The following is a 26558-nucleotide window of genomic DNA, read 5'->3' as shown; positions in this document are numbered from 1 at the left end:
GGAAGAGGCAGCGAGGCCGCTGTCGCCCGACGTGGCCCCGGCTCGGTCAGCGCGCGCTGCCGCTCCTGGCTTTTCCTCGGGTAAGTGCTCGGTGTGGGGGTAACGCGCTCTGTGTACTTGAGGAGCAGCACGGCTCCTGAGAGGAGCCCCCTCGGGCGCGTGTACCTTCTCTAGGCTTGCTTGGTCGCAGATACTGTGTCCATTCCCCCCCGGTATGGCTGTCCCCTACCCCCTCAGATAGCCTCGCCTTGGGGCTGTGCAGCTGGTGGCCCCTTTGGGAGCTGTTCTTTTGTTGACCTGCTTTCCCTCAGGCGTTGAAAAGTGTTTTCAATCGGTAGTCAAAATCAAGAGGGAAATGGCAGCTCTCCTCTTGTCTGAGACAGGCTAGTGGTCATGAAGGCCTATTCAGTGGGACCTTGGAGTTTCTCCTTGGGAAGAGCTGGGGAGCAAGGTGGGAAGTTCATCTAAATGCTGTGCCTGAGTGGTGCTGAGAGTCTTTAATATAGACTGCACTTTGGAAAACTGTGCTGGGCGTCTCTCTGATGAGGAGAGGCCGAGAGCTGGGACTGTTCAGCCTGGAGAAGAGGAGGCTCAAGGGGATCTTATGTATAATACTTGAAGGGGAGGTATACAGAAGGAAGAGCAAGACTGTTGTGAGTGGTGACCAGAGGCAAAGAGCACAAACTGGAACATAGAAGGCTCCATCCGATCATCAGGAACCCCTTTTTTCACTGTGAGGTTGACCAAGCAGTGTAGCAGGTTGCCCACAGTTGTTGCTGAATCTCCATTCTTGGAGATATTTAAAAACTGTCTGGACCTGGTCCTGGGCAACTGGCTCTAGATGGCTCTGCTGGAGCAGGGGAGTTGGACCAGTAGGTCCCTTCCAACCACAACCTTTCTGTGAGCCTTTACTTGGAAGTCTTTGGGTAACAGTCTTTGCTGTGTGGGCAAGCAAGTCAGATCATAAAGGTCATGAGGCATTTAAAATCCTCTAGCTTTGTAGTGACACACTGACATGTTTCTGTCATTAGGGAGCAAGCCTGTAAGGCGCAAGACCAACAACAAAATCATTGCAACATCTGGTGGAACTGGCCGCTCTCCCCTCAGCATCATACAAGATGATAATTCCCCCAGTGCTTCTGCCCCTCGCCAGGTAAAGCTTAATGATTCATACTGTGGGAGTGAAATGCCAGGGTTTCAACCTCCAGCCCCAAATTAAGGTTGACACATGGGTGATTCCCACAGCCCTTTACAAAGTGGGGGTGAGTTTGCCTTTAGGCTTCCCTCCAGGGTGCAGCCGGCCTTGCAGGGAGACCCTTTGGGTAAATGAGCCCGAGGTGTCCTGCGTTAAGTAAACAAAGGTCAGGTGTCCCACTTAGGGATAAAAGCTGGGACCACTTGCAGGCAGGGGCAGTGTCTGTCTGTGAGGAGGATGCACCTTGCAGAGTTTCCTGTTGGGGAAGGACCTCCTGCCTCCCTGGGACTGGGCTCCAGTCAGCTCTGGCTTTTGTACATGCAGGCTGTGTAGAGATTCAGTATGTGACTTCCTTGGTCTTATGTATTTGGTTTGTTGACTTGGTTGTCTCCTGTCCCTTCTATAGGAGACTGTGTTTCACCATTTCTTCCACCCATTGTTGGTCATGTGATGTCATTCTTGGGGTCAGTGGGATTGATGTTGATTATGTATAATCTGACTTGTACCCCCAGTGCTCACCCATGTACTGACCCTTTTGTATCAAATACAATTTGGTTGTTGGTTCATCTTTATGCTGTCTGTGTCCTTTATGCTAGGCCTAATAATTGGCAGAAGAGGGAGGGAGAATGGACTGAGAAACCCTAAATCATTTAATTTCTCTAGTGTGTAGGGCCACAGTTTTGAACTGTGGGCTCCTAGGCCTGTAGAGCCTGTTGATTTCCGAAGTATTTTTCTGTGTGTTAATCTTGTCCCTAGATGCCTCCAAGTCTTGTTCAATGTCTGTATTTTTTGCCTTATATTGCTTATTTCAATGCATTCTTTCTGTAGGTTTTAGAAATAAGTCCATCACTCTCAGACCTTGTCACAAGAGAGCTGGAGCTGAAAGTCCTGAAAATGGGCTAAGTGTTCCACTGAGAATTAGCTTAACCCTCAGTTAACCTATGTTTTACACTGTTTGTTTTTTTTTTTAATTTCTCTAGGGTAAGAGACATGTGTTGGGAGAGAACCTTGGGGAGAAGGAAATGACAGTGGATCTGAGCAGGAACCTCAAAACTGGGAACTGTGCTTGGAATGACTTGAACAAAGAGAACCAACAGTGTCCTTTTGTGGATAACTAGAGGTTTCCTTTTCCAGGATCTTGCTGTAACTTGCTTCTATGTTTTGAGAGCCTTCTAGGTGTGAGAAATCCTGCAATAGACTGAAATTCCAGACTTGTGGTCATTCTTCTCACTTAACTGTTTTGGGGAAAGAGCTCTTGCTCTCTCTTCCCCCCCCAGCTTGCATGCCTTATGTATAGTACAGACTTTGGTTCTTCTATTATATATAAGCTGTATTGACTTATTGTAGAGTTATCTATGGCAAATAAATTTGTATTAAACACTTGCTGACTGTATGTCCTAATAAGACAATAGGAGTCTCCTGCTTGCCCAGTGCAATGTTTTCTTTGAGGACAAAGATTCAGGAAGAAATAGTTCAGTTTTTCATTAGCTCTAAAACTCACCCCTGTACCTACCATGTCACCGTAGAGCTGTGCTGAGAAAGGTCTGACCTTGAACTCATGTACTATAGAGTGGGCTGGGAAGCTGCAGCTCTGCAGGAGACTGATGTATCTAGTGTCACTTCTGGAGTTCTACTGTCCTGAAACTAAACAGATGAAGTGCTGTAGCCTGTTGCAAGAGTCTGGCATGAGGGTGGGATCCAAAATAGGATGAGATGGTATTATCTTGACCTTTTGATAAGTCACTACACCTTATTGACCTTCAACTCTCCCTAGCAGAGTATTGGGCCCTCAGGATGTTGCTTTGAGCTCGGAAGTGGAGTAGGGGCTGAACATAATGGCTGTGTCCTGTAATTGAGCTCAAATATCCAAGGTTTGCAAGGATGTGTTTTCAGTGCTCTATCCCAACTACAGCAGCAAGTCTCAGCAGCAAGCCTTGGGACTAACAGCCTCTTCTCAACTAAAGAATAGGTGAGGAACACCCTCCCCTGGGGTCTTTGATGTAGAACGAGGCCTGTGGATGAGAAATTCTCTGGATGGGGTCTGCAGGCAGTATTCACGGAAGAGTTATGTTTGCAGTAGCTCATAGCAATGCTGGAAAGAACACAGCCTGCAGTGCTTAGGTGAGTTTCCTTTATTTGCCTGGCCTATGAAAATCTATAAAAAGCTTGAAATCAGGGGCTGATGGCTACTGGTTAGACAAGGTTGCCACACAATGCAGGAGAGAGGCAAAAAGAAGGAACAGCAAGAAGCAGACAGTAAATAAGAATAAATATAATATTTCCTGATATCCTGGCAGCTCCGAGGGCTACTTTTCCCCCATTTATGCACAAATAAGACTTAAGCTAAGTCTTCCTCAATGGAAAATAAGCCCAATTTACACTACTTTTTGTTTGAGGTTGCATGATAGAGATCTCAAACCCAGCATGTCTCTGAGGCAGTCTGCAGGGATATAGGACAGCTGCACAGAGAGCCTGAAGTTCAATCAGGGGCAGAGCTTGATCAGGGACAGGGGTGTTGGATGAGGGTCCTCTGAAGGATGGGTATCAATGTGGGCAGAGGTCTTTGAAGGAAGATGCAGGGCGTCTGAACTGTACTGTAATGTCCTGAGACATAAGCAGTGTTTTGCAGGTCTTCAAGCCTGCATCAAGCTGGAAACTGCTGGGCCTGTTTAGGGGTGGAGAGAAGGGCCAGCATGTGTGCTCCTGCTCCCCCTCCCCAACCTCTCCCTTTCACTGGGAGACCCCTACAAGCGACTTGTGTCTAGAGACAAGCAGGCCTTTCTGTTGTTCTCAGCTGATGATGCTGTTTGCATGGGCTCAGGTTGTGGGCTGTGCTTCTGCTGCTCTTTCCCTCTCTGCTGCAGTCCTCAGTTCCAAATCTTGAGGAAGCTGTCCCAGGAGCCGGTGGCAACAGCCATGCCATCTGCTGTCACCCCCAGGCAGCTCACTCTGTTGTCATGGCCAGAAAGGATTCCTATGGAGGGAAAGAAGAGAGGTCAGAAAAATAAGTGAGGCCTGGGAGAGATGAAGGGATTGATCACGCTGAGGATATGCATCATAGACTGTATACCTACACGCCTGTGTATCATGGTGCCTGTTTCTGCACAATGTGTTATAATCAGTATGTGGCTAATCAAACATGCAGAAGAAGAAGTTTTGTGCCACCACTCAAGGGACTGTCCAAAGAACAATATTCTTGGAAAGGTCTGGCTAGCTGAATCCTCACACAACTGCTATCACTCTGGAGCAATGGTAGGACTAAGAAAGGATAGCATCCTTGATAAGACAGACACACCAATGCTGCTGGTGGGTTGCATTATAAACTTTCAGAGGCTAGGGGCCACATCTAAAAGAAAAATGGCACTTGGGTATTCTCTGTGTGTAAGCATCACAGAGTATCCAGAGGGGTTGGATGGAAGCCCAGGTTCATGCTCAGCTTGGTGCCTGGCTACCAAGCAGCACTGTGAGTGCAAACTGCACAGGCTAGGAGAAAGCAGGAAATACTACTGGTGTTTGTGAGTGGTTTTAGCTAATAGGAACCTTAATGCTCTATTCCCCCTTGAAACAATGTTTTTTAAAGGTTTGACTTCCTTAATGTTAAAAACTATAGTTCTTCTATACGCAAGAGAGTTATACTAGTTATGGTGTACTCCTTAAGTGTGAGGAAGTTTTGTTGGGCTTCAGTCAGTATAAGATGTGTCCCTTTTAGAAAAAATAAAAGCCTTTTCCTTGCCTTGGCAGGGACAGAAGACCTTGCAGGAACTGAAAGAGGTACCTCTGGGAGTCACTCACCCACACGCTCTGCTTTCAGGGAGTCCCAGATGTTGCAGTTGAAGTCATCATATCCAGCAAGCAAGAGGCGCCCACTGCGGGAGAAGGCGACTGATGTGATTCCACAGATGATGCTCTCATGAGAGTACACTACGAGCTCCTGGTCTGCCCGGAGGTCAAAGAGTCGACAGGTGGCATCATCTGAGCCGGTGCAGATGGCTTCACCATTAGGAAAGAACTGAGGAGGGCACACACCAGATTTTAATCAGGCCATGCCTTACAGATTTCCTCAACTCTTTGCCTCCCTGCTAACTACCAGGAAGCCACAGACGTTGGGAAACCCAGTGGGACAAGGCACTGGATCATAAAAGTTGAATCTGCTTAATGGGGAGACTGATGCTTCTCCTAACATCTAGTAAACACCTTCCGCCTCAAGAAAGCAAATGACCTAGGGGCTAGAGCTATTGCAAGATGTCCCAGTGCCTGAGGAAGGATTATTGTCTCTCACTCCAGCTGTTAGTTCGGGGTTTGACAAGTGTCTGCCCATTATCCCCCAGATGAGGTCTGGCATGATTCAGAGTTACAGAAGTTATGCCTTCCTCTGTCTGACCACCATACCCCAACCTTTTCTGTGTCCTTGCTCTGAAGAGCAAGAAAAAACTCCTCGGGAGCAGGTATGGCAGAAAACCATACGGCCACAGGGTAAACTACAGGACAGGTGAGAAAAGCTGTACTAATTGAAGTTCAAGCAAGCAGACACTGCAGGAAGATGGTAAAATCATTCGGTTAGTGGCATGGGATTAAACTGATACGTTTCTTGTCCTGCCACCTCTAGGGCTCTGCTTTGAATCCTTGCCTCTGAGGGACATACTTGCCCCAAAAGTCTGTGCTGCCTCCTGTGAAGACTGCACCTTCAGAGGATCTCTTCTCTGACCCCAAGTTCCCACCTCTGCTGTCTGGAGCTGACCAGGACCCTCAGCTGAGTTAGGTATTCCTGCTGCCTCACCTGTGTCTTGCTCCAGGGCTCCTGGGGCATGCCTGAACCATGTTCCCAACAGCTGCTATGAGCAAAGCTGTATTAGGGTGCTGAGCTCCACAGACCATGGTGTGCTGGCTGAGTCCAAGCAGTGTTTTGAGTCAGACCTAGATGCTTTTGTGCCCTGGACCCTGGGAAGAGCCAGCCTCTAAACTTCAGTAAACTCAGGCCCTCCCTGCTTCAGGCTGGATCATAGGGCCAGGGTCTCCTGAGACCCTTGTTCCCCACGCAACTCTTGACAGCTTCTTTCAGCCTTGTCCCGGGACTGTTTCAGAGCTGGTCCACCCTCCATTTTCCTTGCTTCCCCACCATTGTGCAGACAACATACATACACAGATGGCGTTGATATCAGACTCGTGCCCTGAGAAGGTCTGACGGCAGGTGCCTTCCCGCACATCCCACAGTTTGGCAGTAGCATCACAAGCCCCAGAGATGAAAAGTTTGAAGTCTGGGGAGACAGCCAAGCTCATACAGTCTCCAGTGTGACCCAGGAACACAGTCTTCTGCTGCCCGGTCTCAATGTCCCAGAGAGCGCTGAAGGAGAGGAGAGAACTTCTCAGAGCCAGCCCAGGCAGGACAGACTGACAGCTGGGCTGAAGAGCTGTCCCACTCACAAACAAAAGGAGGGAAGCCACGGACCTGGCTACATCATGAGAAAATGGGTGAGAGTACCGCTGGAGTCAGCTGTATACAACAGGAGATATCCTCACAGCTGTTGCTGGTCATACCTTTACCAAAGCAGAATTAGACTAAGGCTGAGAGTGAGGTTTGACCATATTCCCATAACTGCAGCAGTTGAAAGAAATACTGAGAGGAGGTAAGAGGGATCCACAGGCACAAAAAGCTGTGCTGAATCCACACCCATAGGATGCACAGGCCATGTTCACTGGGATCCCACGTTACAGCCAGGCAAGCAAGGCCTGTGTAACCTTGATCTCTGATGGAAATGCCACATCCTGACTTGTCCTCAGTCAAGAGGTTCTTCCAAAGCAGGTGTTGGGGATGGGGTGGGAGTGAATAAAGACTTGGCACTGCTCAAAGTCAGCACAGTGAGACCTGAGAGCCAGGAACCAAAAGATCCAGGCACTGGCTTTGCAGGTGTCCCTTGCACAGTGAGCAAGATCTGAAAAGTGGAGCATGTGTGTGGGCTCCACATAAATTTATGATGGTTTATGTCCTGGGGTAAATGCCACTGTGCTTTGTGAGAGCTGACAACATGGTCCCTATGCTTCACCAGTAGACCTGCATCTTGACCTGACCTCAACTGGGAAAAGAAGAACCTGTTCTGCCAAGGGAAGAAGAATGGATCTGGCTTCCTAAGGTGCTCTGTGTAGGAGTAATTCATCCTTAGATCATGGACTGCTACAGAGCAAAAGTACTGTGCTTGCTGACATGTGCTCTGCCTTTAAGAGCCATAGGTGATGTCACTAGGGTGCAGAAGATAACACTCACCATGTGGTATCTCCAGAGCTAGTCACGATATTGTTATCATCAAGAAACCGGCAGCAGGAGAGGTAACCTGGGAAGTGGGAACAAGCAAATATGAGAAACAGGGCAGGGCTAGAAGAGTGAGGTTTGGAAGCAGTGGGCGCCCAGGTGGCAGGTGGGCAGCACACACACACACACCTGTATGGGCTGAGAGCTCCCTGCTCACTTTGACGTTGCCTTCCCGAGTCTTGAGGCTGTAGATGGAGCACATGTTGTCAAGGCCCCCACAGGCCACAAAATTGCCTGAGGGGGCATAGGCACAGGTCATGACCCAGGAAGAACGCAAAGGGATGGCATGAACCTGGGAGAACAAAAAACCGTGTTGGCACTCTGGCAGCAGAGAGAGCAGGGCAAGGGCGCTAGCTCCAAGGGGACCCACTCCTGCACCCTGCTTGCTGCAGTCCTCTCAGTCCTACCTTGTTGGTTGTGTATGTGTCCCACACAATCAGTTTCCCATCTTGTGAGGCACTGACCAGAAGTCTGTGAGGGAGGAACAAGACTATGTTAGTAGCTCTCTTCCCATCAGAGTTGTCTTGCCCTTCACCCCCATGTGCTGTCCTGCACCCAGCAGGTCAGCAGCATCTCTCTCACTTGGAGTCCGTGGACCAGTGCATGGCATAGATCTTGGCCAGGTGCCCACGTAGGGTCCTTCGGGTCCGCATCTGGATGCGGCCAACAACCTCCATTCCAGACACAATCTGAGGAAAGAGTGGGGGAAAAGAAAGAATTGATTTGGGACTGGCAGGAGCTTTACTGCTGCCCATATCTCTGCCTCCTAACTGTGCTTCCCAATTGGAGAAAGTCCCTATTGGAGTGGTGCTACCTGACCCGTACACATACTCACCTGCCCAGCCAGCACTGCCCCTTACCTGAGCAAGCGTTGTGTCTGCACACGCTTTCCGGGCATCCTGGAGAAGAGACAAGAGCAGATGAGACAGAAAAAAAGCTGTGTGATGAAGGCAATGGCGAGTGAAATTCAGAGGCACAACCTGGGGGCTGCCAGAAGTAGGAACTGTGGCTTTACTCTGTTTGGATTGTGGCCAGCACAGGGGGATCCTGGTCTGTGACTAGGGCACCTTGGCACCAGTCAGACGTCAGGAAGGTGAGCCAAAACTGCTCAGCATCCAGTTCCTCATGCTACACCCTTTCCATGGATCCTCCTATCTGGCAGAACACCGGTTGCCTCCCAGAGAGAGGATGTCCTGGGGTCACACTAAACTCTTTGGCCTCCTGCAGACACAGTGCCAGTGGCCACTTCCTTCTCACCATTGCAGTGGCCCCTCTTCTCTCCCTCCCTCCTCCTCCCCTTCTTCCCCCACCATGCTATGAAGATCTCCCTTAGCACTTCAATAAAGGGTTGTGCAGAACTGCAGAGGGCTCCAAGGATGTAGGTGGAGAAAGCTCAATCCAAGTTGTGGCTGAGGAGGAGAACTTGGACGTGGGGTGGGTAGACACTTTCTCAGCATTTTCACGACTGCTGCCAGCATTACCGCAATCTGCTTCTTCAGCTGCTCAGCCTCCTGCTTCATCTGTTCCATTTCCCCCATCTTTCTGACCTAGGAGTGGTTCCTCCACGTGGGGCAGCCTTGATTCTCTGGAGACAAACCAAGGGAGAGAGCTGTGAGGTAGAAAGGGCACTAATATGACTGCTCAGTTAGGCACATGTAGGTAGCTCTGATAAAGACTTAGCAACCATTTATTGGCTGAATGCTTGGTAATGTTGTGCTGTATCTGGTCAAAGCCCTTAGCATTTGGGAAGATCGTACTGGGCCTGGTCAAAGGTCCATTTGGCCTTGTATCCTGTTTATGTGTACACTGGGAAGCTGAAGACCTCCAGAGTCTCTTGCTGAGGCTCTGGCCACACTCGTTCCCTTACCTCTTTATTTTTAACTCCTCCATTCCAAGCCCTACCAAGTGCTGGGTCCTCTTCATCAGCTTCTCCCTGTCCATGCATAGCTAAGCTGTCCATATCAGCTCCAGGAGGAGGAAACAATGTGGGGACTCCAATGCCTATTTCTGATCATTTGTCATAGGCAAAGCAGCACCAGGCAGTGCCCACCAGCTCTTTGACCATCAAGGAAATCAGAGGGCTGCTGAGGTGCTTTGTCAGGGTTCCCTTCTAGTTTTCCATCCAAAAAAGAAAAAATTTAAAAAAAGTGGATGCCTAAGGAAGAATCTAAGAAAAACATAAGCAGATAGTGGTATTTGTCCTACTTTCCTAGCCCCGGCTTTTCACTGATGTCCAAAGCTAGAGGCAGCATTACTGTACACAAGTCCTTGGTGGATTTCTCCTCTATGCCTTTTTCCTCACAATTTTTGTGTCCATGTCAAAACTTATCATCCTCAGTACCCCGCGGTGATGAGTTCTATATCTTAGTGGCAGGCTCTGCAAAGAAGTTCCTGGTTCTGCTGCTCCCCAGTGGCACTAGTTCCACTTGGTGGTCTCTAGCTTTTGAGTTGGAAGAATTAGCAAATAACTGGCCTCTATTCACCTCAGCATCACTTGGTATTTTATAGATCTTTGTCATCCATCTCTCTTCCAGACTGCAGAACACACTTATGTCATTCCTCCTGTGTAAGCCATTACATCCTATTACCTCTGTTGTTCTCTAAGCCCTTTTCAGTTATTTACAGAGTATAGATGATATGTTTTTTGCAGAGAGAGCAGTGTACTGGAACTGTAATCCATATTCAAGATACACGTGCACCATATGTTCTCTCTTTCTTGTTATGTGCACTTAAAACTTCTCCAGTGATTCTAACATCTTCCACTCTTATTGATTAATCTGGTCTTTAATTGCTTCAATCTTTCTTCCTGGGTCAGTGTGAGTGTCCAGATGTGCTCCAGGTGTGGTTCATCATTAGAACCAGCACTTTGTCCCAAGGCCAAGAAATGTTCCAGCAGCACCTGCAGAATTTCTCTTAGTCCCTGTGGGTCACATTGCCTCCATTTCCCTCTGGCCTGAAGGCCTAGTCTCTTCCAGCCAGTGGAGCTTTGGGTCCTTCCATGCCAGGCTGTGGGCAAGCTCATGCAGATAGCTCCCAAGTCCTACCTTTGCTCTCTGCTTTGTAGAGCTCTCTGCATTTTCGTCCAGAATCCCTTGCCCTGAATGGCTCCATGGCTTTCTTTGAGTGAGTTTCTGCTCGGTAAATGACTCCTATTTTGAGTGCAGGAAAGACAGAGAGATACAGGCTTCCAATAGCTACTGAGAGGCATGAGCTTATCCCAGTGGGAGGCTATTTCAGGCTGTACTTTGCAGAAAAGGATTTGTACCTGCTGCCTACAAGTCTGAATGGAACCACATACTGCTGCCTCTTCCCTGCTCTCTGCCCGTGCACTGTACATGGCTGCTGGCCCATTCTGCTGGCCTCAGTGCATGGTGAAGGAGCAGGCTTGGAGCCCAGGGCTATACTGTCAGAGCCTGGAGGCATGTGCTGCAGTAATGGCCTGGGCCCTTCTCACTGGTTCTTTTCTTATCTCATTTTGACATATGAGGGGGTTCCTTGCAGGAAGGCTGCTTGAGTGATGCAGGCCATGAAAGCCCACCTGCATGTACCTCTCCTTCAGGAAGGGGCTAGGCACCCCACTCCATCTCTCAGGTAACTGACAAAGTGGGGAGATGCTGGGGAAGGCTTTGCACATTTCGGTAGGAAGCTGCACATCCTCCTTATCTTGTGGCCCTTGCCCCCTGACCTTGATGTACAGTCAAGCTGTGGAGACTGTGACCAGCTCTGGTTGCTGCCCACCAGCACACTAGGTGGCAAACCTGAACTTCCAGCCACCTATGGAGACCAGCCCTACCACTGTAGTCTACACCTTCCTCTTTCTCAGTTTTCCCTAGGACTGATCCTACCTCCCATCCATCAGCACTAAGCTTTGGGCTGTTCCCTCTGGATTTCTCCTTCCAGTCTCCTCTGCTTGGTCCTCAAGCTCTCCAGGCTGTTGTTTCACACACCTCTGGCCATCTGAGATCATTGTCCATCCATTGCCCTAATCTGTCTTTGTGGACTTTTGGTTTTGCCCACCCAGACCTACACAGAGATGGGAGCCTTGTTCTCTCTTTCAGGTTCTGCCCCAGGTGAAGTAGGCTGTACACGTCCTCCTCATTACCCATCAGATCCCCAGTCTTCCTTGCATCTCCTGCTTTTTTACCATTCTCTTTCCTTCCCTGGGTGTTTCTCTCTCCACTCTGGCACTAGTGTGGGAGCACCAGTTCACAGGCATCTGCTCTGAAGTCGCACAACCAGATGAAGGGCTTTTGGAGCCGGTCAGCAGATCAAAGGGCAGAGGGATGATGTTGAGGACAGATAAAAAGGGCTAAATATAGACAAGGTGCAGCTTAGGTTCAGGACTCTGTCCAAACCCTTAAATCCCTTTGAGGGAACACTCTAAATGATGTTAAGAATTGTTCTCAGCCTCAGAAGGATGAGGAGCCAGTGATGAGTAATAGCTCCAACTTTGCCTGTCATCCTCACCTATCACATCCCAGTGCAATTTGTGGAGAGTGAGTTGCCTGGTCCCCAGGGGAGCACAGCTGCCTCTCAGGAGAATCATGGCTGTGCAAAAGAGTAGCTTGTCATGGTCATGTAAATTTAGGACAGGAAATGGAGGAACCAAATAGGGAAAGAACAGAGGAGAAGGAATGAAGTTTGGAGGGCCAAGGCACGTTCCTGCCATGACCAGCAGGACCTTAGGGATCCCCATTTCTTGTGGACCCACAGATCAGTTCATGGTTGTTCATGGTAGCTACCTAGCCTGGTTTTAATGGGAAAGGTACATGCTCGGTGCTTTCTGGAAGTAAGGGCTCTCTCAGCTGGATGTTAAGCAGTAGAAACCAAGTTCTCAGGTACCTTTGAAAAAGTAATTCATCACCTCAGCATTGCAAAGAGCTACTGACAGGAAGACCTTGGCACCAGTACTGGTCCAGAGCTGTGCTTCCTACAAGCATCACTACAGCCAAACAGCTTGGGCTTAGTCAGTTCATGCCAGTCCTCTTCTGAGTTCTGCCTTGGCTGTGCTCAACCAGTTCACAGTTCCTGGCTTTTGAAACCACGTTTAATTTCTTTTGCTCTCCAACATGACAGTTCTTTCTTTCCTGCCTTTTCTCACAAACTTGCTGGAGGCTCCTGCTGTAGCACTCCTGTCTATGGGCAACCAGACCAATCCTGAGCCCTTGGGTGGCTGCTTGTAGCAGACTGCACGCCTCTACTGTGGTGAGAGGCTGAGGGGGTCTGGAATCACCCACCTCCTGCCTTTTGCTGCCGTGCCATGGCTTTTCAGGGCAGTGGCTATGTCCTTTGCACCATGCCATGGCGGGGTCCCAGCCTGCACCCCCAGGGGCTGTCCTACCAAGCCACCTGATCACTCCCCTGTGGGGCTTGGGGTGCAAGTAGGGGGGTGGGAGGAAAGGGGAGGTGAACTTCCTTATTTTCTATCCTCCAGGTAGCTTCCCCCACATTGGGGCAGGAGTGGTCCCTCTGTGAGATGCTGGGAGAGGGCTGTAAATAAAGGAAAGGTGCAGGATGGAGAACTGAGTATTAACAGGCAGCATCCCTGAGTCTCCGTGTAATCCCTGGCTGGCCATGCACACTTGCCCTGGTGACCCTGGGCTCCTTGCAGAGCCGGATGCAGAGATGATCCCCCTCTCCTATGATAAGAGATCAAAGGCCATGGTAAAATTACCCTGCTCTGCTTCTTGCTTTCTGAGGGCTCCTTCTCCATCCCGAAAAACAGCCAGCTGCAAAGAGGTGTGCACAGGGGCACACTGGGTGTGCAGGACTCTCTACGGGTAGTGAGCACCAGGTTCCTCAGCAGGGGCTTTACCCTCCTGTTCCAGTCTAGAAACTGGTGAGATTTACCTGACAAGGGGAGAACAGGCAACCCCATCCCACCACAATGCCCTTCATCATCGCAAAGACATCTTATTGCTGACCCCAAATCCTCCCACACCATGATCTTCCCTCCCACATCCTCTGATGGAATCAGTCCCTGTACAAAGACTTCCCACAGAATTACACCAAGAAACTCAGGGTCCCAAATGCCAGGCTCACCAAGGTGACCTCAGGCATCGCAAGAAGGCAGCATCCTTACCGAGATCTGTAGAGTGAGGTGGGTTGCAGTTGCCCCTGGATGGGGCCCTCACGGCCTGCCTCCTCTGCTGAGAATGAGTCCTCACTGGCCAGAAGCCCCTTGTCCCTCTGCGGTTTCCAATCAGTCCTGCCTGTCCACCCAGCAAGTCTCTTGCTCCCTCTCTACTCCTCAGTCTCTCCCAGGACTGATCTCCCCATGGGGAGTTGGAAGGCTGTGGACAGGAGGGGTCAGGGGAGGGCTGATTCCAGGAGCAGCATCAGGCAAATTAAATCAGACACCAGAGACTTGGGGAAATCGGATTGGGACGTAATGCAAAGCAGGTGGATGGGGAGGGGTGAAAAGAGAGTAGCATGCTGCTCCTAGAGGGAAAGAAACCATCACAGGCAGATTTGACTCTCTCTGTTCATATCAGCCACAAACTAATAAAGTGAAGATTAGCCAGGAAAGCCTAGGATTATCAGCCACTGGGGCAGAGCTTGCTGCACCTCAGGGTCCATGGGTATTCCCATTTTCCCAGGGACAGCATGCCACTCGTGTCCTGGGCAGGGCAGGAGGAGGGATGGTGTCACCCTGGCAAGGGAAAAACAATGGCAAAGCCAGGGTCACACCCTCCCCGGGCAGCAAAGTGGGCTCTGCATGGGGAAAACAGAACCGGGTACAGGGGCCAGGGGTGGCAAAAAGATTTGGTGGCGTGCCTTTTGGCAGCCACTTTAGTGGGATGCTGCGAGGGGATTATCTTGGCCTCAATCTCTTTTAATCTCTCCTGAGGCTTTGGCCCAAGCCCGAGATAAATACCTTTTAACGGATCTCATCTGACGTCAGGAGGCCATCAGTCTAATCACTCAGACCACCTTTGGGCAAAACAAGTGGGAGATATGGACACTGGCCTCTTACCCCCCAACACGTCCTCGTCAAGCAGAAACCACCCAGTGCCCCCACATAAATCATCGGAATGGACGTGAGGGCTGGGATGTGGTAGACCTCTCACCAGGGAGAGGGAATCTGAAATGCACACATGAAATTGTCTTTTTCCTGCAACCCTGGGAAGGACGTGAGGCAAAAAGGGTTGCTGATGTGGGTTTCCCAAGCCCGTGTATTAAGGATGTGCTGGGATTCAGATTGAAGAAAGATTTCCCTTTCCATGGAGCAGCGGCCCTGTATCATTCACCCACCTCTTCCATTACTGCCCCTGGCCCTACAGATTTCTTCGACCTGCAGTGTAGTTGGGGTCTCCCTGCACAGCTCTCATCAAGGCCTGTGTGTGTCATGACCACAGATTGATCTCTGGCCCTAATGCTTCCCAGGAAAAGGGTCACTGCTCTTTTTGATACTCCGTATCCATCCTATTCAATTCCTGTTTGGCTACAATATAATCCCATCTCAGGACACTAATCTCCTGGGCAGTGACAGGAGATTGTCTTTGTATCAGGGTGGAAAATGATAAACAAAATATCTCTTCTGCGTTCAGGGGCAATTTGGTGCACTGAGAGGGAAAAAAAAAAAAAAAAAAAAAAAAACTTGCTGCAAGGGAAACATGAGCATACAGTGCTTTTTCTGAAAGGCATTCCCCATGCTTGCCAGGGGTTAGTCATGGCAGAGCTGACTTTCTCTCTTGCTCTCCCTTATTGGAAGTAGCTGCCATCTGGGCAAACACTTTGTTTTCTTTCACTGAGGGCTCAATCTCCTTCCATCATTTGTTAATTAAATTTCCATCAGCAATGAGTTTGCACACCTCCCTCCTGGCGTACAGACTCAAGCTTCCACCAACATCCGTGTCCAGCATTTTGCTTTTATTCCATATATTCACAGTCCCCCACCTTCCCTCTCTCAGACCAGTTGCGAGGTTCTGGAGTTTGCAGGTACCTAGGAAGTTCAGAGGCTTCTGGTTTGAGTTCCTGAATGCGAGACAGCCCTTGCTGAAAGAACCCAGGCTCCTCCTCCCCCCTCTCAGATTTGGCCCTGGATGATCAAGAAGCTGGCACTGAGAGGAATGGGGTGAGGAGACCCTACCTGCTCCCTTCTGAGTGGCACAAACACGTTGGTGAGGCAGTGAAGAAAGTTCCTAGTGTCACTGACTTTAATACTCTGTCCCTACTCCCATTTTTCAGCTGCTGGGATGTCACAGAGAAGAAAGCTGCATCCCTCCCCATCACTACAGCTCTAGCATGCTAATACACTGCTCCAGGCCTCTGTGGTCCCGGTGCCAGCAGTGTGTGCCAGTCCTGCCCTCGGGGCCCCGTGTACTCAGAGCTCATCTCTGGCCTGCAGCTCCTTGGGGTGCTGTGTCATGTCCAAGCCAGGCTTCTGTCTCCGGCTCATGGGCCTGGCTCTGCTGTTGGAAACAGGAGGCTCTGAGGAGGATCTGCTGCTGCGATGAGCCCCGTGACAATCTCCTCCATCAGACTGGTCCTGCTCCATCAGCTCCTCTGCCTTCACCCGTTCCTGCAGCCATGGAGACAGAGATGATGTGAACTCCTTCCTGTTAAGGTCTTGGCTCTGCTTGCAGGGGCTGACAAGACACATCTCATCTTTTATCATGTCCATCCAACCCCCCCAGAGCACACTGTGCCTTGCAGGACCCATCACAGACTGGACCCTGCACCTTGTCAGAGGACAACCCTCAGCTGCTGCACTAGGCCTTGGCCTGTGGCAAAGCCCACAAGCCATTCCTTGGGGGGATTCGATCTAGCTTGGAGCTACTGCTATCCGTTTTTCTCCAGTTCTTTACCTGCTCAGCATGCTCTTGGGAGTGCGTGTACCAGAGAGCAATGGCACAGCGCCTTCCATGGCTCACTGCCCACACCCCGTGGGGATTCTCCTTGCCAGAGCTGAAGGCTACTAGCCTCCCACACTTAGGATGCACCTCAGCCTGCCAGGAGAGAGAGAAGAGACAGTGAAGTCAGCAGCAGCCCCCTGCTCTGAGGTACACAGTCCTTCCACAGACAACACGCTGCCTCTCAGAATGTGGAACGGCAGAGGAGTGTGAGGCATCCACTGCCAGTCTAGGAGCAAGGGAGAGAATCACAGAAGCAACAAGGGTCACAGACACAGGCTGGAAGGGCCTGAAACATCCCGGCTAGGAAGGAGTTAACCTCTCCTCCATCTGAGATTTGCCTCAATTTGCCTTTAGATGTCCCTATTTGAATCTGCCACAGCACCAGCACTGGATTGTTTTTGGAGCGGTAGGATCTAATAACAAACTGGGTTTCCTCCCACCCAGGCTAAGTCTCACCTTAAATCCTCTCTCCTTCTTTAGGCCAGTCCTAGACTTACCGTGACAGTCACAGTGTCCATTTCAGTGAAGAAAAGGCCCCCACCTTGGAAGTCATCATTGAGGTAGAGAATGCCACTGTGGACGGAAAGAAAAGACGACATATGGATGCAAAGCTCATTCCTCCCAGGTGCCTCCCCACACTCCTTGTCACAGGAGGCTGTGGATAGCACAGGTTCGAAAATCAAGTAGACCGGTTACCAGGAGAATCCATTTGCGGTGTTAAATACAGCAGTGCCTAGCTCAGGACAGCCCCTGAGCTGCAAGCTACAAGGAGACTCGGAGAGCATGCCAGGGAGTTAGCTCTACACGCTTGTCCTGTTTTGGTTTGGTTTGGTTTTAATCCTCTGCAGCAGTAATCTGTGGCACCCCTGTGACAACACCCTGGGCTAGCCAGACCTTGGTTCTGACCTGGCATGACATTGTTTATGCTTCAAGATTGGGGATAATTCAAAGCCTGGAAGAGGAGACTCATCAGCAAACAAAGCCACGTCTTAAGAGTCAAGGAATTTCAGGGTAACATAAGAATGGTCAAAAAGAGGCTCAGTGCTTGCAGAAAAGAAAATTAAACCAATACATTTCTTTAGTAATGTTAGACAAAAAGAGAAACAGCGAGGCCACTGTGCAATGTGGGTGAGACCACAGTCAACTAAGTGAAAGAATGGACCACAAATTACTCAAGTTCCCCTTGATATTCAATTAAGCTGATAGAAAACATCAGAGGAACAAGAGAGTCTCATTAATGGCCCTGTGAGAAAGAAATAGAAATCAGCACTGTGGCTGCTGAAGCAAAACATTAAGGACATAAGGACAGTGAGAGGATTACCAACCCTGAAACCCAGAAAGTTATAGCTCTTATGCCATAGGTTTTTAATAAAACTGTGTAGTCAGGGTGGTAACAAGACTGGAGAAAAGCAAGAATAGCTCTCACACACACGAAGGGACAGGAGGGTAGCGATAAAGAGGCTGTTACTCTGACCTCAGTAATCTGCAGGGCTTTAGACTCCATTTCTGAGGAGAAGGATAATTGAGGGACAAGAAGTAAATGGAAAACAGTCTTAAAATGTAACATGGGGGTCCTAAAAGCAGATTAGGCCAGCCATACAATCTTTGATGAAACAGTTGATTTCCCAGGGAAGGACAACAGGCTTGATCTCAGCAATCTGGACTCTGGCAGAAGTACTCAGAACAGTGCTACTAGAGAATTTCCTAATGAACAGACAAGGTGAAGAAGAGCATGTGAAGAGCACACAGTGACTAGTGCACTGAAAGGAGCACTGCTCGCCTGGAGGAGGGTCACTGGGACTCTTGGATCCCTGGGTCTGATCCTGTTCAATAGTTTCATTGATAACCACAACACAAATACACAGAAGAGATCCAGGAAGTTTGGAGCACAGGGACCTCTCTCAAAAAGGACACTGGAAGAGCTCAGCCCTTGTAAGTTGGTTGATCACTCTGCAAGAGGACAAGAATACTCCTGGAAATAGCTTAGTGACATATATCCCAGGAAGATATTTTAACAGACATTCAAGCAGAAGTCAGAGAAGCCCACTACCTCGGGAGGAGAGAGGTGACAGAACAGCTTTCCGACGGGAGGGATGGAGATCTAACCAGTTACATGACAGAGCCTGGTAACTTTACAGTCTGACCACACCAAGTCAACATCTGTATCAGAAGGGAAATGGATGCAGTGATACTGGAAATCCCTCCAAGTCCCATACCCTTACCACAGGCTGCTCAGAAAAGATTTCTGCTCAGCATACAGCTACACTCAAAAAAAAAAGGCAAACAAGATTTCTGGATGCCCAGGGTTGGGATGGTAAATATGAGGAATCAACTGTAGTGAACTGACCTCATTCAGCTGTAGTGTGGAGTAACTGTCACCATCTTTAAAATATATTTCAGGTTCTTTCAGAAAAGAGTAACAAAACCTGCCACTGGCTGGAAAAAAAGCTCTCACATGGAATGGAAAAACCCAACACAAAGTATTGGCAGTGCATCTTGACAGAGATGAACAGAGACAATAGTCACCAAAGTACATAGACTGCTCAAACAAAGGAAATATAAGGAGCTTGGTTCTCCCTCTCCTGAAATGCATGGAAGACTGTGAAAGACAGAACTTTATTAGAAGAACCAGGCTGTTTTAAGGTCTGGCAGCAGGCTGTAGTACTGTGGTAGACCCACAAGACAACAGTTTGGTATCATGGTTCTAGTCTGTGCAGCCTCCCAGCCTTGTTCTGCTCTCTGTTAATGCTGGCTGTGAGGAGGTGTGAGAGCCGAGCAACCAGGCCTGTGAAAAACTAAGACAAACAGCCTGGGAAAGCAAAAGTTGAGGCTGATTGAAAATATGCCTCAAACACTCGCAAGACAAAACCATGAGTCACAGGGTGCTTTCTGTGGAGGCCGAAGCTGATAACGCTGCCCGATGTAGCTGGGGGAGAGAGCCCTGTGGAGACAGGACGGCTCTTCTCTGGGGCACCTGGGCAGATTTCAAGGGCCATGTGCCCGGTGAATGAACTTTGCTTCATTATCCACGAAATGCATATTAAAGTTGACACCCCTCACTATGCTAACGAGGGCTGTCATGATCACGCTAATTACATCATCCCATGGAACACCTTACCCCTCCCTGTACATGGGATACGTAGGTCTGTGGGTTGACCTAGGGGACGGACCCAAGGAAAGTGGGTATAAATCAAAGGGGAGAAGAAAGGGCTCTCTCTCTCCCTGCCCCCCCCCGGCCGTCTGGAGAGAGCAGTGAAGCAAAGAAGACGGATGCCAGCGAAGAAGATGGCTGCCTCCTGGAATCCTCGCCGGCAGGATCAGCGCAGGAACCCAGACCGGTGATCTGTATTCCCCCATTTCCTCTATCTCCCTCTTTTCCTTTTTCTATTAAGAAATGCAAACCATATTGTATTGCTCGCCACAGCTTGCTCTGTACTTGGCCAATTATCATGTGTTCAATTAGTGCATTGTAGGTAGTTAATAAATGCTTGAACTTGGAGACCTGTTGTCCGCTCCAACTGGGGATTTGCGAATCTGAGTCACTTGTCCCCCTCGTCGGAGCGGGACGTGACAGGAGGGAGAAGGGAGAAAGGGCCAATCTTCTTCCCAGCCTAGGAAAGGCATTTCACACCTCATTCTTAAGTCCCTGATGCAACTTTCTGCCTGATGCTACAGTCCTGGCTGGCTTTGAGTCAGGTTTTTATGAGGTGAGCTCATCCCCTGATGGGGCAGAGTAGACATTCTGATCTCCACATGATCTAACACAGGTCCCCTCCTTCTCTTACCTGTAGTCCCTGTACACATAGGCAGGTGGTTCTCTCCAGCACTCTTGGCCCTCAGGATCCAAGAGACAATTATCAGCATGGACAGGATGACTAAGATCCATACGACCTTCCTGCTCCCCTGAAAAGGGAAGTTACAAAAAGAGAATATGGGCATTTTCAGTTTCAAGAAAGAATAAGGCAGAGATAAAGGGGCACAGTGAGAGTAAAGGGAAGAGAGTCTCCTGAGAGCATGTGGCTGGGACTGAGGAGACTCTCCAGAAGACAGGGACTAATAGGGTGAAAGATTCTTTACCGTCTACAGCTGTGCGGCACACAAGGTGTGTAAATGAGAAATGGAGTTTCTTTCCAGGAGTAAAATAGGACTCTATGATTTTCCGTGATTTCTCACTGGCCTGGAGAAGCAATTTGGCGTCTCTCCAGTCCACGTCCCCATTCTGGGCCAGCTAGAAGTGAAAAACAAGCCTGTTAGAATACTCACACACAAAAACACCCTAAGGAATTATACACGTACACAGTATGGAAGAAGAGACATGTGTAAAGTCCCGTGGTCTCCATGTAAGAAACGGAATTTTCTAATGTAAATGTAAGTCAGGAGTATAGCTGTACAGCACAGCAGTTCTTTCCTACTCAGCACATGAAGCCACATCTGGAATGCAGCTTCATTTTGGGTCCCCTAGTACACAAGGGACACTAGCAAACTGGAGTCCTCAGTGAAAGGTCTTAAGATGGCAGGGGTGTTGCAGCACATGACTTAGAAAAAGAGGCTGAAGAAGGATATAACTACAGTCTTCTGTCACTTAAATGGGGGTTATAGAGAAGATGGAGCCAGTCTCTTCTCAGAGGGACACACCGGAAAGACAAGAGGCAACAGGCGAAAGCTGCAGCAAGGGAACTTTTGGCTAAATATGAAGAAAAATTTCTGCCCTCTGAGTGGTACAGCACTGAAACAGGTGCTCAGAGAGGCTAGGAAATCTCCACCCTTAGAGATATTCAGGATTTGACTGTGCAAAGGTTTGAGGGATTTTATCTAGCTTTGGAGTTCATCATGCTGTGAGCAGAGGGTTGAACTAGAGATCATCAGAGGTTCCTTCCACCTTAATTTATGCTCTAATTCTATGCTAAGCATGTCTGTAGGACTGCCACACAGGGACAAGCAGCAACCCCAAAACCCTGTCTCACAGGAAAGAGAGCACTTGTCAAGCTCTCCATGTACAACATGTCTCATGAACATGGAGGAAGAGGCTCATGGGAGACTGCACATGTGCTCGTGAGGCAGATAACACACTCATGACCCCATCCAGAGTGCACTTCACACAGAAAAATGCTCAGTGGCAAACACTCCTTCTGGACAATTAGGGCAGCGGAAGACTCACTTACCTGCACGGCTTTCAAAACAGTTAACCCTTCAAACCTCTCATGTGGGGTGTGAGGTGACCGTCTTGCCCGGTAGCCATCTCCTGCTTCTCCTGCTGCCTGAAATAGAAGGATACAGATGACACACATTAGGCTGCCCTCTCTCCTCCATGGAAACACTACAACTCTGCCTGCTGAGGAAGAAAGTACACATACAGGATCTCCTACAAGACCCAGGCCTCACCTTTGTCAGCTGGAGAAGGTCCTTACACTCAGACTCTGTCAGCACTCTGTCAAACATGACCCTCTGGGTTCCATTCATCTGGCGAGAATCCATTGTGACAGCAATGCCCTCAAAAGGCAAAGGACCTGTTGAGAAGCAAGTGCAGATAGGCATCAGCAAGTTTTCAACAAGAAGCCCTCAAACACCAACCCCCAACCTGGATAAGGAAGTGGAGAGACACTATACATTCTCAGAAGACAGGACAGTTCCCCAGAAGTGCCCATTCCTTGCAGACCTGGGCCACTTGCACCCCTCACATGCTTGAGGAGAGCCAGAGCATCAGCTGGGGAAGCTGGCCTACAGCGAGTGCTTCAGGAGCCAGCAGAAACTTGGGGCTTGCTGGGAGAGCAGCAGGGAGCTGGGGAAAGTTGAGTGCACTGTGGATCGCAGCAGCAGAACAGGTCCAGCCTACTGAGGTGAGGCTCTGGAGAAAAGAAGCAGGTAAACACCTCCATCAACCCTCCTTTTGATCGCACATCTTATGTCAGAATTATCTCCAGTGAATCTTTCTACTTCCTTCAGGCCCAAAGAGAAGCAATGGGTATCAGTTGGTGATCTGATCTTTGGCCTTTCTCCACCCCCCTCTCTGACCTCTGGGTGGTCAGGAATGCCAAGGTACCAAGGCCCTCAGAATGATCTGCTCTCCCATGTGCCACAGCAGAGAACCATTTGGGCTGACATCAAGAAAAACTCCAGGACAGAGCTCTGCAAGAGGCTGTGTGTCCACACATAAGAATAGAAGGCCAGCAAGAACATGGGACTCTGCACTTCAGTCTATAGCACTCAGCCACAAACCATTTGGACTTGTGTTTTGCAGGGAAAGACTTGCCCAAGCCAAATAGTCTGTTTCCAGTTTCCCCCCTCTCTCCTTGTCCCCTTCAGAAAAACGTTGTTTGAAGTCAGGCTGGTGGAGCTGAACCAGGTATGGTGTAGGCTCTCCTGCCACACTGACATCTGCACGTCCACAGGCTTGTCACGTATTCAGGCACCACTGCTCTCAGCTTCTCCAGCCACAGTACTCTTTGAGTTCCCATCCCAGAGATGTACGCAGTGAGATTTTGCAAGATTACACATGCATCAAAGAGGGAGAAAAGAAACAGTGAGAAGACTTGCTGAGCCATTCGAGTCAGTCTGCATCTATCCTAGCATTCAAATGTCTGAGGATGGAAGAAAAGACAGCACTTAGCCTAAGCCTGGCTGACTGCATCCAAGACCTTCTTCAAGCTCTTTTACTCACCTCTCTTCTCTCTCTCTTCCACATCAAGAGTTTCCTGCTTTTGCTTCTCCTGATCCTCTCTCGGGAGCAAGGGAAAAAACAGAGACCAGGGCTGTCAGTACACAGAGCTATGTTTAACCATCCTCTGTGGTAGCATTTCACACCCTTCCTGTTCCTGTACTGCCTGTTTCTCAGTAGGTATTACTTGTTCCACCCCTGCCAGTCCAACCCCATCCCCTACTTCCAACACTTACATTTCAGTCCTAGTTGACTTGGCCAACCTTACCTGTGTTTCTCCTTTAGGTTTTCAGGAATCACCTCATCTGGAGTCCAAAGATCCTGTAGGAACAAATGCAGATGGTTCAGTACACAACAAACTTCTCCCACACGGGATCACGTCAAACATCCAGTTCCTTGACCTGCTTCTCCAGCGAATATCAGACCAATTGTTCTGGACTGCTTCTGACAACAGCCAGACTGGGCTTATGCATATGGCTACAGCAGCAATTTCAAACTAACTTCAGTCCTGGAGTGGCAGAAAGATCCACCTCTTAAGGACTTGGGGGTCCTTCTCATCAGTATCTCATCCTTTCTGGATCATGTGCTACTGAAGGAATTCTGGCAACTGTCTTGGTGAAATCAGGGCAGGAAGATGAGTGTTACTTACAGGGTCATTAAAAGTTCCTCCTAGATGCTCCACTGCATAATAAATCAACTTCTTCTCCATCAGAGATCTCTGCACATAATGTTGAATACTCTAAGGAAGCAAACAGGCTGTCAAACCACCATCCCACAAAAGACAACCCCATTCCTGCCCAGGGCAGAAACCTGCCTCCGCACACTGCTGTGCACTATGAAAGCCCAGTTCTGGACTGAGGGGACCCTGCCTGTTAAACTCAGGCTCCAGTTTCTTCAGTCCTGGGCTTGGCACACATCCACTGTGAAACATCTTCCCTTTTTTGGTCTCCTGGACTGTGATCTTGTCATATGGGACAGGGGAGGGGCAAAAATTACAGACCTGAGGTTGTAACTACCTTTCTGGCTGTGACATCAGTGTCGTCTCCTAGTTCTGTGCGATACTGTTTCATTTTCTCCAACATTGGCTCATCCGTGGGATAGAAGAGCAAGTAGGAAGCAGCACATTCAGCAGCCAGTGGCTGGTTCCCAGCTTGGGAAGGGGAAGAACAAACAGAAATGTCTTTGAAAGACTCAACGTTAGCAGCAAATGGCCGGCAGCATGCAACACCCCGGTTGGGATCTGGCAGTAGGAGGCCTTACAGAGTACAGATCAATGAACCCCTGCCTAGCTGGGCCTCTGCCCAATGATGGGCAGAGAATACACGGAATGAGCCCAGTGAAAAATGGGCCCACTTTCAATACTTATTGGGAGCTTGTTCAGAGGAGACAGAGAAAAACGAAATATATATTTGGAAGAAAGTTGGTCACACCTCCCTCACCCAACAGACACGATGAGGGGTCTGGAGGCTTCTCTGAGATACACGTTTTACCAATGGTCTGACTGAGGAGATGAGAGACAGCTGGGTCAGAGTGGGAAGGAGCAGAGGTATCGAAGAGAAGAGCCGAGGGATGTGTGAAAGTGACAGGGTGACAGGATGACCGATGTCATGACAGGCCATCAGTTCAGTGAGGGCAGGCAGGGCTGACTCATAAGGAACACCTCTGTCGAGATGAGATGCACATGCACGCTCCAGATAGGAAGCAGGGGCTGGTCTGGAGCCACGTACTGAAAAGGAGGGTATAAAATACACAGCAGATAGCTGGAGCAAGGCCTTGAAATGGAGAGTGCTGGAGGAAAGAAGTGGGAATGGCTACACATTAGAGAAGCTGCACACAGAGACTGAAGTGTACTACAGGGGACCTCTCCCAAGGTGGCCATAGGCTTGAGCAAGAGAAGAGAGGTTCTGGGAAGAGTCAGGGGGCAGAAAGGGGTAGACAGAAGCAGAGCTGAGGTCAGCGTGCCACTTCTCCCCATAACATGCTGCCCTCCAGGTCCAGAGGCAAAGGGCAAGTTCAGGGGTGCCACAGTATAACCCATTGAGTTGTGGCTTTGCTCACCTTGATCATAGGCAAACTGCAGTAAATCGAGATGAGAGGGTATGAAATCTTCTGTGGCAGAAATACGCCCTGGCTTTGTGGCAATTTCAAGGACACACCGCTGTCTGCACTTCAAAACCTGAATATAATGGGCTGCAAGAGAGAGGAGCAAGAAAGGCAGTAGCTCATACTTCTGCCAGGCAGGAGCACTGGGAAACGGGGCATGTCCAGTGTGGGGGGCATGGCCTTCCTACCCAACCCTCTGTGCCTCTAATGCTACCTGCAATGGCTTCATACAGGCCAGGTTGCATCTCCTCCTCCTCGTCCTCATCCTCCCAAGGTCCTTCACACAGGGCACGACACTCTTCCAGTGCTGACAGCGCCTCTGTGAGTGACTCCTCCAGCCTGGCCACAGCCTGCAGGTACTGATCTGCATCGTAGTGCTGCATCCCAGCCTCATATGCTTCCTGTGAAGGACAGATTCAGGTCCCTCATCAGTGTGGGTGACACCAAAGGACGCCCCGAGACTTCAAGTCGCTCACAGGGTAATGCTGGCATCTAGGGGCCTGCCTGATTATGCACAGCCCACCCCGCAGTGACAGCGAATCTTCTGGACTTAAGCCAAATACATTTCTCAAAGGTCCTGCAGCCTGCCGTTAACTGTCACCAGACAGTCTGTGTGTCACACTTGCAATGGCTTGTCTTCCCTGTGAACAGAAGGCTTCACGGAGACCTTCATGCAGACCTTCAAATATAAAGGGGGCTTATAAGAAAGATTGAGCGAGGCTATTAACCCAAGGCCTGTAGTGACAGGACAAGGGGCAATGGTTTTAAACTGAAAAAGGGTAGATTTAGATTGGAGATAGGGAAGACATTTGTAACGATGAGGGTGGTGAGATATTGGCGCGGGTTGTCCAGAGAAGTCAGAGATGCCTGAAGTGTTTAAGGTCAGGCTGGATGGGGCTTTGAGCAACCGAATCTGGCGAAAGATGTACCTGATCATGGCAGGGGGTGGGACTAGATGATTTTTAAAAGTCCCTTCCAGCCTAAAGCATTCTGTGATTCTATGTACAGGGTTCTGGTCTCAAGCCATGGCCCTTGTGTGGAAACAGCTCAGGGTCCCAGACTGGTCCTCCGGGTGGGATGAGAGCTGCTGATGCCTGGCTCCACACGGAACCCTCACCCAGTGTGGCGTGGCCTCCAGGTCGCGGAAGTTGTCTGACTTCACCCCTGACATCCGCCGGTACTTCTCTATGTCCTCCCGCATTTGGAGGTGCTGGGGATTAGCCACGAAGAAGGTGTGAGCGGCGGACACGGCCTGATCCAGCTTTTTCAGCTGTGGAGAAAAGGCAGCCAGCACCCGTCACGCTCCCCGCCGGGTCCCTTTTTTCCACAGCCACCCCTCACCCAGCTGCTCCCCTCATTCCCGTGCTCCGCGCCGCCCCCGGCAGCCCCCTGTCCCCTCAGCGGGCCGGGAGAGGCCTCTGCTGCCAGCGGCGGCCCTCGGGG

General features: G+C 49.7%; 3 protein-coding genes across 4 annotated transcripts in view; 1 reads left to right on the top strand and 2 right to left on the bottom strand.

Annotated features, from left to right (window-relative positions):
- The window catches only part of CDCA3 (cell division cycle associated 3), a 3893-nt gene extending 680 nt beyond the window's left edge, over window positions 1-3213 (top strand). The window contains exons 2-4 of the mRNA XM_026847249.1: window positions 6-80; window positions 1032-1153; window positions 2176-3213. Of these exons, the coding sequence (XP_026703050.1) occupies window positions 6-80; window positions 1032-1153; window positions 2176-2313 (335 nt within the window). The 3' untranslated portion in view covers window positions 2314-3213. The remainder of the gene's footprint in view (window positions 1-5; window positions 81-1031; window positions 1154-2175) is intronic.
- Window positions 3214-3456: 243 nt separating this feature from the next.
- Window positions 3457-13917, bottom strand: GNB3 (G protein subunit beta 3). Of its 2 annotated transcripts, XM_026843128.1 has the most exons (10): window positions 13582-13917; window positions 8981-9082; window positions 8360-8398; window positions 8082-8188; window positions 7907-7970; window positions 7629-7791; window positions 7455-7521; window positions 6335-6536; window positions 4988-5204; window positions 3457-4169 (listed from the first exon to the last, which is right to left on the bottom strand). In XM_026843128.1, exons 2-10 carry the CDS (start codon window positions 9035-9037, stop codon window positions 4063-4065), a joined length of 1023 nt encoding a protein of 340 aa, XP_026698929.1. In that variant the 5' UTR covers window positions 9038-9082; window positions 13582-13917; the 3' UTR covers window positions 3457-4062. The 2 variants fall into 2 exon arrangements, with proteins under 2 accessions (XP_026698929.1, XP_026699009.1); XM_026843208.1 differs by lacking the exon at window positions 13582-13917 and having other exon boundaries at window positions 8981-9088.
- A 1442-nt stretch (window positions 13918-15359) lies between these two features.
- P3H3 (prolyl 3-hydroxylase 3) overlaps window positions 15360-26558 on the bottom strand; it is a 27417-nt gene continuing 16218 nt past the window's right edge. The window contains exons 2-15 of the mRNA XM_026842443.1: window positions 26233-26385; window positions 25330-25516; window positions 25071-25202; window positions 24029-24162; window positions 23662-23751; window positions 23281-23333; window positions 23016-23074; window positions 21740-21864; window positions 21520-21615; window positions 20435-20585; window positions 20143-20260; window positions 16855-16930; window positions 16310-16450; window positions 15360-16023 (exon numbers count right to left, since the gene is read on the bottom strand). Of these exons, the coding sequence (XP_026698244.1) occupies window positions 15826-16023; window positions 16310-16450; window positions 16855-16930; window positions 20143-20260; window positions 20435-20585; window positions 21520-21615; window positions 21740-21864; window positions 23016-23074; window positions 23281-23333; window positions 23662-23751; window positions 24029-24162; window positions 25071-25202; window positions 25330-25516; window positions 26233-26385 (1713 nt within the window). The 3' untranslated portion in view covers window positions 15360-15825. The remainder of the gene's footprint in view (window positions 16024-16309; window positions 16451-16854; window positions 16931-20142; window positions 20261-20434; window positions 20586-21519; window positions 21616-21739; window positions 21865-23015; window positions 23075-23280; window positions 23334-23661; window positions 23752-24028; window positions 24163-25070; window positions 25203-25329; window positions 25517-26232; window positions 26386-26558) is intronic.

This window comes from Athene cunicularia (assembly GCF_003259725.1).
Source record: "Athene cunicularia isolate RWA chromosome 1 unlocalized genomic scaffold, athCun1 chr1_part1, whole genome shotgun sequence".
Classification (NCBI taxonomy): domain Eukaryota; kingdom Metazoa; phylum Chordata; class Aves; order Strigiformes; family Strigidae; genus Athene; species Athene cunicularia.
This window is presented reverse-complemented; position numbering and strand designations above follow the sequence as displayed.